This window comes from Scyliorhinus canicula, chromosome 4 (assembly GCF_902713615.1).
Source record: "Scyliorhinus canicula chromosome 4, sScyCan1.1, whole genome shotgun sequence".
In the NCBI taxonomy this organism is placed as follows: domain Eukaryota; kingdom Metazoa; phylum Chordata; class Chondrichthyes; order Carcharhiniformes; family Scyliorhinidae; genus Scyliorhinus; species Scyliorhinus canicula.
In genome coordinates, this window is record NC_052149.1 from 212,227,839 (window position 1) to 212,243,299 (window position 15,461).

General features: G+C 43.6%; 1 protein-coding gene across 1 annotated transcript in view; it reads right to left on the reverse strand.

The window, feature by feature from the left end:
• Positions 1–15,461, reverse strand: part of shroom1 (shroom family member 1) — a 53,335-nt gene that overhangs the window by 16,020 nt on the left and 21,854 nt on the right. The window contains exons 5-7 of the mRNA XM_038796023.1: positions 14,122–14,625; positions 9,762–9,894; positions 6,085–6,357 (exon numbers count right to left, since the gene is read on the reverse strand). Coding sequence (XP_038651951.1) covers positions 6,085–6,357; positions 9,762–9,894; positions 14,122–14,625 — 910 coding nt within the window. The remainder of the gene's footprint in view (positions 1–6,084; positions 6,358–9,761; positions 9,895–14,121; positions 14,626–15,461) is intronic.

Here is a 15,461-nt window from a genome sequence, read left to right on the forward strand (position 1 = left end):
TTCTTTGTTCAATGATTCCTCCCCTCTCCCCGAGGAACTTCCCTTCCAATGTGTCAATTGCTACTTAATTTTATTGGATATGTTCAGTGTTGAGTTTACTAAAGTCCCTACATCTTCTTCAACTTCGCCTGGAGCAAGTTGAACAGCATTGAGATGTGGCACCTATTTTCCAAACCTTTGTGCAGTTGTTTGCCAATGTCCATATGAATTCCCATCTGCCACTGTTCTGCTCAAGTGTAGATTTTGTCCAACTCATTCAGGAATTTCAGAGTTTCCTATGCTGACTCCACTGTCCTGATGCCACTGCGCCATTCAGGCGGGCATCATGAAATTCCTTTTATATGGTGCCTTAAGTCCCAAAGCTATCCCAAAGGACTTTATGACCAATGAATTAATGTTGTTGTGTGGTCAGCTTTTATGTGAGAAATTGCAGCAGCCAATTTCCAAACAGCATGAGCCAATAAGCATCAAATGAGATGAACAGTCAATTAATTTATAGTTTGTCAGCGTTGAACAAAGCAAAATTATTGGTGCTCTTCTTTGAATATGATTATGGGCTATTTTATGTCTACAGGAACAGGTAGGCCAGGCTTTAGCTTAGCATTCCACTGAACCATACAGCATTCTCTCAGGGTTGAATATTTGTCGGGTTCAAAGGCACATTTTGTCCCAGTGACCATAATTTGTATTTATTTGTAGGAAATCGGACTTTTCTCTGCATTCCTAACCCTGCACCATTTTCCTTTGGCCATCTTAGCGGTTCAGGAGTGTGAAATGTATAAAATGCACACTTGTGCTGACTGAGATCTGGTTCCCCATTTTAATTGGATGGTGAAATTCAGATTTCCTCCCACACACTATTTTTGTCCAGTGGTGAAAGGTTTTGGAAGCCCATTAATAGCAAACCATGTTTGTCAGTTCATGGAGAAAATGGGAAGCCCGCTGAGGAGCCTGAAATATTCTGAAAGGTCAGCGTAAAGTGTTTTCACACCATCGGATGTCACTATTTGGGCATTGCATTAGATCTGTCCTTTAAAGGCAGATTGACCCTTACTTTTCCAATGGAGAAAGCACCATGATGCTGTAAAACATGCATCAAAGTGTCTTATCAGCGGATGCTGTCATCTTTTCTACGGTGATTTAAATGGCTCTGGCTGAAAAAAAGACTGGTTTTGACACAAAAAGTCTGACCACCTGATTACTTATATTATAGACAGGCATTCTGGTTTGAAATTGAAATGCGTGCCTTCTGGTCTTTACATCCTAGACTGTCTATAGTTTGGTCATATGTGACCATTATCAATGTTTGACTGAGTTTCAAGTGCTAATTGGTTTCAGTCATCTGGGAATTAATGACAGCTTCAAGAAGTTGTAATAATAAGATTGTGTCTTTGATGTGGTTTCTGGTTTGCTGACATACAGTAGTCGGATTGTAAGTATTACAAGGTTTATTTCACATGCCACAATGCATTTGTTTGTTTAATATAAATGATGGAGAGGCTTTTATTTGATAGAAACATAGAAAATAGGAGTAGGCGTAGGCCATTTGGCCCTTCAAGCCTGTTCCACCATTCATCATGACTGGCTGATCATCTAATTCAGTAACCTGATTCCGCTTTACCTCCGTACCCTTTGACCCCTTTAACCCCAAGAGCTACATTGAACTAATTCTTGAAAAAATACAATGTTTTGGCCACACTGCTTTCTGTGGTAGATAATTACATAGGCTCACCACTCCCTGGTGAAGAAATTTCCCCTCATCGCAGTCCTAAATGGTCTACGCAGTATCCTCAGACTGTAACCCCTGGTTCTGGACTCCCCGCCATCAGAAACATCTTCCTGCATTTACCCTGTCTAGTCTTGTTAGAATTTATAGGTTTCTATGAGATCCATCCTCATTTTGCAAACTCCAGCAAATATAATCCTAACTGACTCAATGTCTCCTCATATGGCAGTCCTGCCACCCCAGGAATCAGCCTGGTAAACCTTCATTGCACTCCCTCCATAGCAAGAACATCCTTCCTCAGATAAGGACACCAAAACTATTGCAGGTGTGGTCTCACCTGTATAACTGCAGCAAGACATCCCTGCTCCTGTGTTCGAATCCTTTCACTATGAAGGCCAACGTACCATTTGCCTTCTTCATCGCCTACTGAACCAACATACTTACTTTCAACAACTGGTGTACAAGAACATCCAAGTCTCGTTGCACTTTCCCTTTTCTCAATCTATAGCCATTCAGATAGTAATCTGCCTTCCTGATTTTTCTACTAAAGTGGATAACCTCACATTTATCCACATTATACCGTATCCACCATGCATTTGACCACTCATTAAACTTATCCAAATCACACTGAAGGATCTCTGCATCATCCTCACCCTCCCATCCAGCTTTACGTCATCTGCAAAATTGGAGATATTACATTTAGTTCCCTCATCCAAATCATTAATATTTATTTTGAATAGCTGGGGTCCTAGAACCGATCCTTGTGGTACCCCACTAGTCACCGTCTGTCACTTGGAACAAGACTCATTTATTCCTACCATTTGTTTCCTGTCTGCCAACCAATTTTCTATCCATCTTAATATGTTACCCCCAATCCCATGCACTTTAATTTTATACGCTAATCTCTTCTCTGGGACATTTGTCAAAAGCTTTCTGAAATTCTAAATGAACTACATTCACTGGCTCCCCCCTCATCAACACTACTAGTTACATCCTCGAAGAATTCCAGTTGATTTCGTCAAGCATGATTTGCCTTTCGCAAATCTATGCTGACACTTCCTGATCCTGTCACTGTTTTCCAAGTGCTCTATTATTAAATCTTTTGTAATGGACTCTAGCATTTCCCCTACTACCAATGTCAAGCTTGCGGGTTTATAATTCCCTGTTTTCTCTCTACTTTTCCTATTAAAAAGTGGGGGTGACACAAGCTGTCCTCTAATCCATAGGAACTGTCCCAGAGTCTATACAATCTTGGAAGATGACCACCAATGCATCCACTATTTCAAGAACCACTTCCTTAAGTAATCTGTAGATTATCAGGCCCCGGGGATTTATCGGCCTTCAATCCCATTAATTTCCCCAACACCATTTTATTTACTAATACCGATCTCCTTCAGTTCCTCCCTCTGAGTAAACTGTGTTCCCCAAAATTTCTGGTACGTTATTTGTGTCCTCCTTTGTGAAGACAGACCCAAGTAAGTGTTTAATTGGTCAGCCATTTCTTTGTTCCCCATGATAAATTCCACTTTTGCTGACTGTCAGGGACCTACATTTGTCTTCACCAATTCTTGTCTCTTCACATACCTTTAGAAACTTTTATGGTCAGTTTTTATGTTTCCCACAAGCTTACTCTCGTACACTCTTTTCCCCTTCTTAATCAATCTTTTTTTCCTCCTTTGCTGAATTCTAAACTGCTCCCGATCCTCAGGTCTGCTGTTTTGTGCTGACCACTTTGTATGCCTCTTCCTTGGATCTAATACTGTCTCTAATTTTATTTGTAAGCCATGGTTTGGTCACTTTTTCCATTTTATTTTTGTGCCAGGCAGAAATTAACAATTGGTGCAGTTTACCCATTTGCTCTTTCAATGTTTTCCATTGCCCCTCCGCTGTCATCCCTTTAAGCAACATTCCCCAATCCATCATCAATGGTGAGAGTTTCGTTTTTTCCCCAGCAAGTGTAAAATATTTTAAGTTGAAATTGAGTTCTGTTTGAGGACTATATGTAGTGCAGTTTTTGGTATTTATTCATCCACGTGATGTGGGCATTGTGCACATTTAGTGTACATCCCAAAGTGGCCTTGAAAAGGTGCTAGTGAGTCGCCTTCTTGAACTACTGCAGTTGACGCGGTGTAGGAACAACCACAGTGCTGTAAGGAAGGAAGTTCAAGGAATTTGACCCAGTGACAGTGACGGACAGTGATAGTGTTCCAGGATCATGTGGCTTGGAGGAGAACTGGCAGGTGGTGATGTTCCCATGCTCCTATTGCCCTTGTTCTTCTAGATGCTAGAGGTCACGGGTTTGGAAGGTGCTGTCAAAGGAACCCTGGGGATTGCTGCAGTGCACCTTGTACTTGGTATATCCAGCTGCTACTGTATGTTGGTAATGGTGGGAGTGAATGTTGAAGGTGGTGTTTTGGTCCAATCAAGCCCAATGCTTTATCCAAATTGTGTCAAGCTTCTTGAGTGCTGTTGGAGCTGATCTAATCCAGGAAAGTGGAGAATATTCCATCACACTTGTGCATTGATGATGGTGGGAAGGCTTTGGGGAGTCAAGTATGAGTTACCCTCCATAGAATTCCCAGCCTCTACCCTGTTCTTGTAGCCACAGTATTTATATGGCTGGTACATTTGAGTTTCTGGTCAATGGTAACCTCCAGGATGTTGATAGTGGGGCATTCAGCGATGATAATGCCATTCAATTTCAAGGGTTTCTCTTTTGTTGGAGATGGTCAGTGCCTGGCATTTGTGTGGCACGAATGTTACTTGGCAGTTATCATACTGGGCAAATGGCGAAGGAGGATACAAGGGGGACTTATGGATGAAATTAATGACATGGGTGATCTGAGGGGCATGGACTGGCATGGGGCTGGTTGGGTGTAGGGGGAATGAGGAGTTTGTTTCAGGGGCCTGTAAGCAATGGTGGGAGCTGGGATACGGCCTTTGGGAACCAAGGTGCATCTTCTAACCAGCAGGGCTCTGTACTCACACTCCTCACGCACTGGCTCACAGCTCACCAACTGCACTGGTTCACAGCTCGCAAACCGCACTGGCTCACAGCTCGCAAACCGCACTGGTTCACAGCTCGCAAACCGCACTGGTTCACAGCTCGCAAACCGCACTGGCTCACAGCTCGCAAACTGCACTGGCTCACAGCTCGCAAACTGCACTGGCTCACAGCTCGCAAACCGCACTGGCTCACAGCTTGCAAACCGCACTGGTTCACAGCTCACCAACTGCACTGGCTCACAGCTTGCAAACCGCACTGGCTCACAGCTCGCAAACCGCACTGGCTCACAGCTCGCAAACCGCACTGGCTCACAGCTCGCAAACTGCACTGGCTCACAGCTCACAAACCGCACTGGCTCACAGCTTGCAAACCGCACTGGTTCACAGCTCACCAACTGCACTGGCTCACAGCTTGCAAACCGCACTGGCTCACAGCTCGCAAACCGCACTGGCTCACAGCTCGCAAACCGCACTGGCTCACAGCTTGCAAACCGCACTGGCTCACAGCTCTCAAACTGCACTGGTTCACAGCTCACCAACTGCACTGGCTCACAGCTTGCAAACCGCACTGGCTCACAGCTAGCAAACCGCACTGGCTCACAGCTCGCAAACTGCACTGGTTCACAGCTCGCAAACCGCACTGGTTCACAGCTCTCAAACTGCACTGGTTCACAGCTCACCAACTGCACTGGCTCACAGCTCGCAAACCGCACTGGCTCACAGCTCACCAACTGTACTGGTTCACAGCTCGCAAACTGCACTGGCTCACAGCTCACCAACTGCACTGGTTCACAGCTCGTAAACTGCACTGAGAACATGGATTGGGTGGGCAGTTTGCCAGTCACGAAAGTGTGCAGGTCGGCTTTTCCCAAACCCAGATAAAGATTCAGTTCTCGGCATTAACCTAAATTGCATGTTCAATTCTGTAGCAAATCTAAATCCACAAACTTATGAATCAGTCCCATGAGCCTACTATCAGCAACGCTAAATTTAAATGTAATTGCTGACAGTACATGGGAACTACTTGACAGGAATGAAACATTCTCTGACATGCTGTTTTACGCCATATTACTAGGAAGAAGGAATGCTTCTGCACCTGAATGTTGTTTCTCTTTAGGTGCAGAATCACAAGAATGCTCTTTCCTTAAAATGCAATGCAGGTAATCGTGCTACGTGCTTAGATTAGCATTAGATGGGGATCTCAAAATTCACATGAATCAACAGCCAAAATCAGTGGGAAATATTTAATATTCTGGCAGTAACAAATAGAATATTTTGACTCCTGATTCTTTTCAGTAATGTCAACTCCAGTAAAATGCCAACCCAAATACAACTAGATTATTGAAACAAACCTTCTCTCCCACGTCAGTGGCCTCGTTGACTTTAGTCAGGGCGCTTTCTACTCGCACCAGGCGGCTTGAGAGACACAGCAGCAAGTTCATCACCTTGCCCAAATCCTCGATGAAAGTCTTGTATTTCTCGATTTCATTTGGTGAGCAGACATCATTGACCCAGGCCTCAATGTCTTCACCTAGCGTGCTATTCATTTTGACATCTTCATTTAAGCTAGCTTTAGCTTCCTGAAGCTTTTGAAGTTTACATTTAATTGTGTTAATTAGTTCCTTCTGAAAATCAAAGCAAAATAATTTTTAGGATGCACATTCTCTTGAAACACACTCGCAATTTTATACCTGGGGAAGAAGAGTGGCAAGTGAGGGCCAAGGTGAGTGATGGAACTATTTGGTTCCTGCAATAGGAAATTGAACTGTGGCTCCTAGTAGTTAAAATGACAGAAAGTTAGAACACATCAGAAACGCAGCAAGAAGCACATGGCCACCATGTATATACTGGACTCATCTCTCTCACTAGGCTGGCAGGCCAGATTTTAATATACATCGCAGGATGAGGCAATGATATGAGGTGAAGGTCTCTTCTGAGTTTTATGTGCAACATAATCACAAACCGATTCAAAGATTAGAAATTTATGGGGCAGCAGAGTGGCGCAGTGATTAGCACTGCTGCCTCAGGGCACCGAGGCCCCAGGTTCAATCCTGGCTCTGGGTCACTGTCCATGTGGAGTTTGCACATTCTCCCCGTGTTTGCGTGGGTTTCGCCCACGCAACCCAAGATGTGCAGGTGAGGTGGATTGGCCACGCTAAATTGCCCCTTAATTGGAAAAAAGGAATTGGGTACTCTTAATTTATATTTTTAAAAAGATTAGAAATTTATAGGGTGGGATTCTCTGTCCCACTGCAGTACACCATCGGGATTCTCCGTTTCACCAGCTGGTCAATGGGGTTTCCCATTGTGGGGCAGCCCCACACCGTCGGGAAACCCCTGGGCTGCCGGCAAAACGGAGAATCCCGATGGTGGAGAATTCAGCCCATAATCTTTCTGTTAAAAAATGTGCAGCACATGTTCAGGGGTGTGCTCACACTTCCCAATATCAAGTTATACAAATAGAAATATAGGGGCACGTAGAAACTGCTAAACAGTAAAAAGACCAAGGTCTATGTAGTTTGATTGGATGTCATTTGATACAACTAGAGAGCAATGGAGACACTCATCTTCTGTATAACCAGGTGCAACTAATAACAGATGTGGCTGCCTTCATTTCTGGCAGATCGCATTTCTGGCCAGTTATGGGGCTGGGGGTTGGGAGGGGGGAAAGAGTGCAGGGTGTGAATCACACAAATGGGCAACCTGAATTCAGTGGGGCCATCTAAAATTAGTGTTGAGTTCAAACAGAGCCCATTTTTGTCATTCCAAGGGCCTGCACGGTACCACAGTGGTTAGCACTGTTGCTTCACAGATCCCAGGTTCAATTCCTGGCTTAGGTCACTGTCTGTGTGGAGTCTGCACGTTCTCCCTGTGTCTGCGGGGTTTCCTCCGAGTACTTCGGTTTCCTCCGACAAGTCCCGAAAGAAGTGCTGTTAGGTGAATTGGACATTCAGAATTCTCCCTCACTGTACCGAACAGGCGCCAGAGTGTGGCGACGAGGGGATTTTCACAGTAACTTCATTGCAGTGTTCATGTAAGCCTACTTGTGACAATAAAGGTTATTAAAAAAAAATTAACCGCAGTGTAGGAGTCACAAATTTATGGAGGAGACGCAAGCCCTCCTGAAGGGCAAACAAGGGCTTTGCTTCGCCATTCCTTCACACCGGTGGAATGTCCCAATTTAAGTTTCCAACTTTTATGGCAAAACTCCGGCCCCAAGTGTCTTGACATTTATTAAGGATTGCAAGTCAAATGAATTAGTGCCTTGGTATAATCCCAGCATGGTTGAATGATTTTTTAAGTCATCTCTAACTCTTATAGATATGCATGAGAAATCGGTAACGTTTTGAGTCTGGGGTTAAACTTTCAGTTGTTTGTGTAATGCTGGGAACGTGTACAATGTGGTGTCACCGACCATTCTTGTAGCGATGGCAGACATGAACTGCAGTGAGGTAACTTTTCTAAACAGGAAAAATACTCAGATGGACTCTTTCTTTGGTATTTCTGAGCAATGAAAATCCAGTGCTATCTAAAAAATAATAATAAACTTGACCTATTTTGCAGAAAATGTACTCAGCAAGTAAAGTTGCAATTGTAGGGAATGTCAATTTTTCAGACCTATCCCATTGTACGGGTATTACAAAGAGCTTACAAGAAGTAATAGAGTGACTTACCCTGGAAAGAGGAGGATCTGGGGAATAAAGGGATCTTATCAGAAAAGAAACTGCAGGACATGTCATGTGATCAAATGTCACATGGTTTTGCCCCCTGGAATAAACCAAATCAGAGCTGGTAACTCTAAAACACTTGTATATACCAATGGCACCCCTTGTGGTCTAAATTGGAAATGGTGCCTTCATGTATGATTTTCCATATAGTTTGAAGGCAGACAGAGAAACACTTAGTAGAACAAGGTCAGGCAGGGATTGTTAAGCTGTTTCAGTTTGGAAGTAGCCAGTGATCACATGATGTCACAAAGAAAATTTTGTCCCAATCAATCCCACTCTCTCCTTGGAAAAATAATAAACCACACGTCCTATTTCTTTCAGGGGCTGACTTACTTGTTTTTCTTTCTAGGTAAATCAACTTCCAAACCAAACTTCCTAAATTGTTGGTTTTGCAGCCCTGGGTCATGGATGTGTTGAGGACTCCTGTGTTCAAAACCGAACAACTCTCTTCCAATGTCTGTTAATTCTGATCCCAGTAAGCAGAGGGCTGTTGTCTTTGACATTTTCTCATGCAGGGATTCATCAACAGAGCTATCAACCAAGTGGTTACCCACTCATCCAGGAGTATATGTTCCCCAGGCACCTCAGGCCTGAGCTAAGTGAACAAAATTGGCCTCCCACAAAAGGTGGCAATACTAGTTAGCCCTCAGGATGAGACAACTAATTATCCCCTGGTCATCCCAGCTAATGGGTCTGGAGAATACAATAAATAAATCTTTGTCATATGAATTTGAAATGAATTCTATGTCGTGACTGTCCCCATATTGGGTCATCTGGTTTTAATACCCAATTCCCAAACTTGTGACATTCCTTATAATTTACGTTCGAAAATACAACACGAGAAGTACAACTTAATCCCAAAACGTTTTGTAAGAGAAAAACCCCCAAAAAACACTAAATGTGATAATACCACATCCCTGCAATTTAGTACCAATGTGAGGCTGCCTCTGTGCAACAAAAAATAAAGTTCATTTATAAAGAATACATTAACGATTTTGTTGCACAGAAGAAACCTTTTCTCATTACTTGTAACACATTAGAATGTGCCAGGCTATCTTCCATTAGTAGGTGACGAGCCAAGGAACAGGCCATTGGAAGATGATCCCCTGCCTAAGGGCATTAGGACACTGTGAAAATTTGTCTGAAGCACAGAGGTGGTGAACACAAAATAGAATGTCACGTTGCAGGTGACAAGAGTGAAAGTACATTGTATCGAGTGTATGATACTGCAATGCAGTTATCCCCAACGTTGGCTTCAGAGGAACAGAGCTGGAACTGGGGTCTCATCATTAAACACTCACCTTCTTTTCTGAGGCACCACTTGGGCACTCCATTTCACACTTGGCCTTTTCCTTTTCCTGATTAATTTTGATTGGTAATTCAGATTGAGAATCTCCTTTTGGAGAAGATGAGAATTGAGTATCTTGCTTGTCTCTGATAAAAAGAATTGGATAAGAGAGCAGGGGTTATATTTCCAATGAACTGCATTAACACTACAGAATATCAGGCATCAACATGACCTCTGTGATTCCACTTACTCTTATTTTTAAAAATATTTTTATTTTCCCCCTTTTTCACATTTTCATCCAAATTTACACCCACCAACAATCAACTGTAACAAATACAATGTCAATCCCCTGGCCAACAATTCCTTCTGCCCACCAACCCCCAAACAAACCTCAACATTTTAAATACAAACATCAAAGAAAAGTCAGGAATCCACCATCCCCCGTACATAGTCATCAACAAAATACACAGTCTAAACCCCCCCCCCCCTCCTGACCCCAACCCCCACGCCCCATGTCCTATGTCATCCAATTCTTGAAACTGCACAATAAACAAAGTCCATGAATTCTAGAACCCTTCCATCCTTCCCCTCAACTCGAACTTCTGCTTCTCAAGTCTTAAAAACTCCAACAGAACAACAGAACCCCCCCCCCCCCCCCCCATGCCAGGGCACAGGGTGGAGAATCTAACCTTCAACCCAACAGGATCTGCCTTTGGCCCATCGAGTCTGTTCCGACCACTTCAGCCCTCATTTCCACCCTATCCCCGTAACCCAATAACCCCTCCTAACCTTTTTGAACACTAAGGGCAATGTAGCATGGCCAATCCACCTAATCTGCACATTTTTGGACTGTGGGAGGAAACCGGAGCACCCGGAGGAAACCCACGCAGACACGGGGAGAACGTGCAGACTCCGCACAGACATTAACCCAGTGGGGAATCGAACCTGGGACGCTGGCGCTGTGAAGCCACAGTGCTAACCACTTGTGCTACCGTGTTGCCCTCCAGTTTTAGACAGGACCACTGAACACCTCCCTCCAATACCCCTCCAGCTGATTCCCCTTACTCTTACCGTAATAAAAGCAAATTACTGCGGATGCTGGAATTTGAAACCAAAGATTTTCTCTTTTGTACTCTTACTGTAATTCTACCAATTCCAAACTACCATTGTGAAACACATCATTTGGAAAATAAGAGACTGGTTGTGTGGTGAATCATAATAGCATAATTCACACTGTTATCATGTTGTACCATGCCTCTGTAAGCTCGGCACACGAGCAGTTGCGCGGCTCTGCCCCTAGGAGGAGGTGTACTGGGAATGTACGGAAGTTTGTACTGGGCTCCACCCATGACTCTCTCTCCTCCCCCCCCCCCCCCCCACTGGTTGTATAAAGCTTGGCAGTCGGAGCCTGCCTGCCAGTTCATCTAGAGTTCATCTCGTCACAGGCAGGCTCTGTTGTAAGACGATTAAAACCCCTGTTCACTTCTAACCACGTGTCGCGTGAATTGATGGTCTCATCAGGTTGATGTAGTGAACTAATATTGTAATATTGTTACAACTCTCAGGATGTGGGTTCAAATCCTTCTCCAACTTATATCCTGCCTTGGTGGCAAGCAGAGTCTTAAATAAGTTTGGAGGGAGGGTGACCCAAACAAGCGTTTAATGGGTGCGCACGAGTCCAGAGCACAAAGCAGTTGGTGAGAATTCTCAATTGCGAAATTCTCTGCCTCACTCCAATGGATGATATCAATAGACCAGGTGGGAATTTATTTTAACATGATCAATAGCAGCAGGAATAGAGTATATGGCCTTCTCGAGCCTGCACTGCCATTCGACGGCTGATCTTCAATCTCAATTCCACTCTTCTAGGGGAAGGACTTCTGTTCACTCCATTATACCACTATAGGTAATTTCCTATTCAAGGAACTTTGAGGTATTTTAATGAGGCAAAAAGGGATAGAAGGATATGTTAAAGGGATTAGCTGAAGTGGAATGTTGCATAAACAACGGAGTGAACTTGCTGGCCCAAATGGTCTATTTCTAGCTTGTAAAATCTATGTAAGGTGGGCTACCACTAGAATTTCTGTCACTAAAAGGTTGTTCTTACAGGTCAGGAAAGTCAACACTGTTACAGCATGACTTCCGCTAGACTGGTGGAAGAGATGGCAAGAGTAATCAAGAGGACAGGGGGTGGGTGTCCATGCCACCCTTCATTTCACATTGTAGTTGGACAGATTGGAGTGGGAAAGGAATGGTTCAGTCCGATTTTAACAAGCCTCGTTATTACCAGGCAGTGGGGAAGTTAAAATAGAGCCCTGGCTGCTGGATGCACCTCCATGATCCCACTTGAGATTGTAAAGGATTCTGATGGAAATGGGGCAAAAATCAGATGAACAGGCCTGTTGTTGCCTCAGCACCTTGACCTCCATTTTCATGCAAGCTGCCTTGATGAGTGCAGGATGAAAAGTTTTGATAGCATGTCTCTTTTTTTTCTATAATACTTCCATATTCGTTCATGCCACAAATATAGTGCTGTAATCATTAATAAATGGAACTCCTCCTTAACCAGCATTTTTGATTAACCGGTACCTTCAATTGTCTGATAATAAAGATTTTACTACATTTAAATGGTAATTAGGATGAAAAAGGTAGATCCAGACTACCACTTCAGCTCCACCATAATAGGATAAAGGGCACCAAGAGCAAGCCAGAAAAAGGTAAAATTAAGCCTAATAGTAATGGATGATATTAGATGGATCAAGTGTCCTTGATCCCAGTCCCTGAATGAAAACTATAATGGATCTTGTAGAAGAGTTAAATTCATCCTGAGAGTAGCATGAAAAAACCCAACCATTATTAATTTAAGATAAATTTGTCAGCCAGTGGTGTTCAGCAGCATGTTCTTGCCACTCGCTACAGTCCTTTTCCTCGGCTGTGTGATGCAATTAAACATATCAATGTCACATTTGTCTCTCCATTTACAGTGGAGCAAATTAAAGGAATGCAGGGAATTGCTGATGGATCCAAAAACCTATGGTATCTGACAGTTTTATATGAAGTACTAAATACAAAATAAATTGCAACCCTAGTTATTGCTCCTTGTTGTGCACCATTTTGTGAGCAGGTTTGGTTATATTTTTCCACAATAAAAATGCCATATGACCAGTGACACATTACGTCGCTGCTGGACCCCGGTCTCTTCTCAACCTCAGCACTGGGTTAGTCTGTTGCTCCAGATGGCACTGAGAGCTCAGGCACAAAGATACTGGTCGGAATTCTCCGACCGTTGGGATTCTCTTTTCCCGCCGGCAGTACAACCCCATGCGCGGGTTTCCTGCTGGCATGGGGTGACTTCAATGGGAAATCCCATTGACAAGTGGGACCGTCACCATCGAATGGCGTGCTTCTGAGAAACGCATGGCTGGGGGACTGGACAATCCCGCCCACTATCTTTTCCAATTGTTCTCAGTACACATTTCATTGTCGCTGTCAGGTAGGTACATGGGAAAAGTGATAGCGAGTGAGATTTTCTGTATGGCTTGGTTTGCGGATGACCCTGGACGCTAACCAATAATCACTTTATATTTGAACAGTTTCAATAACATTTATAACACTGGAGAAAGGAGAAAGAAGAAGATGCTGCTGCCAGTGTCAGAGCAGAATACTTCTGCCCAGGGTTTATCCATTTACATATCACAGAAAGAGCTAAACTTTTGCTATTAAACGTTAATTCACATCCCAACTAGTGTTACCCGGGCACTCTTGGCCTGAACCCATTTCGTAATGCATCAATTCATATCCCAATGTGCCACTAAACTCAGGGTATAGTTACCCTCCAACCCTGCCCCAGATCTTGAACTCACCTACCAGTGGCACCTGACAAGTGACCCGCACAAAGGAAGTGAGGAAATTGGATGGGGAACCAGTCTAGCTCATTCTTGCACAGTTCAAAACAACATTGGTGGAGGCTAAAGAATAGAATTAATAACTAAAATCACTATTCTGACTACATCAAGCATGATGACAAGTGTTCCAAAATCATTATCAACATATTTTAAGATCTTAAAGGCATCCCTTTGCTCACTCAATTTTCAGTAATCCTTTCACACTATGATGTGGAGATGCCGGCGTTGGACTGGGGTGAGCACATTAAGAAGTCTTACAACACCAGGTTAAAGTCCAACAGGTTTGTTTCAAACACCAGCTTTCGGAGCACTGCTCCTTCCTCGGGTGAGGAAGGAGCAGTGCTCCGATAGCTAGTGTTTGAAACAAACATGTTGGACTTTAACCTGGTGTTGTAAGACTTCTTACTGCTTTCACACTATAAATTTATTGGCAGGGTACATGCAAGAATGTGTACGTTAATTACTTACGTAGTCTTGGTTTCTTTCTCCATTGTCGGACTGATCGTTTGCTTCCTCTGACATGCCTCAAGCACTAAGGTATCCTTTTGAAACAACTCTTCCACAAGATCCATTATAGTTTTCCTTCTGGGACTGGGATCAAGGACATCTGCGAGTGAATGATCCTCATCTATAATTTCCTTCATGAGCTCCTCCATTCTCAGGTCTTCAGGGGACTTTGTCTTCACCCTCCGTTGGACCGAGACAGTACCTGGGTCTGTTGAAAGTTGCTGAGTTAGTTCTTTCCTGTTATCTTGATGGCTTTTTACTGGAAACAACTTATTGTTCTCACTTTCACCCTCAACAGACTTTTCAGCTTGTGCCATAGATGTTGTTCCGGGCATTTCGAAACTGGTGTTTGAACAATTTGCCAAAGATCCCAACTCTGATGGCATGTACCTGTAATGATGTTCCTTACCATTTCCTCCTGGATTTATTTGAACAGATTCCCTTGTTGTCAGTGAATTGTTTCCACTAGGAGAGAGAAACATGGAGTGATGTCTAAAAGCTATAGTTAAGATGACATTTGAAAAGCATCTCAGATTCACAATTAATGAGTCAGCTCCCAGTTGGATCAGGAGGTCCCTCTTCTCTACCAACCACATCCACCATAAATGTCCACATTGCATTTTAGCCCATAACCATAGTTGGCTTCCACCACGGAAGGAAAAGAAAGGAAAAATGTGCTGGGAAAGGTATTTTCCAACATTATTCTGACATTACCCTGGTGGGGCAATAAAGGATTGGTATTGATGAGGATTATTAACAGAGCCCTGAACTAAAAGACCATCAGTTAATAGAGTCCAAGCAGGATTGGTTCACAGAAAGCAATAAAAAGTATTATAAGAACATTTAATATATTTTTGGGCTTGTGCAAAAGAGGAAATGATTTTCTTACATCAGAGGGGGCAGCACAGTAGCTAGCACTGTTGCTTCACAGCACCAGGGTCCCAGGTCAATTCCTGGCTTGGTGCACTGTCTGTGGAGAATCTGTATGTTCTCCCCGTGGCTGCGTGGGTTTCCTCCGGGTGCTCCGGTTTCCTCCCACAAGCCCTGAAAGACGTGGTTGTTAGGTGTATTGGACATTCTGAATTCTCCCTCAGTGTACTCAAACAGGCACCAGAGTGTGGCAACTAGGGGATCTTCACAGTAACTTTGTTGCTGTGTTAGCCTACTTGTGACAATAATAAAGATGATCAAATAGCACAAACATTCCTCTCCATTGTCACTCAGATGAGAGGTAGCTCCCACTATGACCATGGTTGAGATTGATCCTTTGGTTTATAAAGGGAGGTGCCTGTCCACTTCTC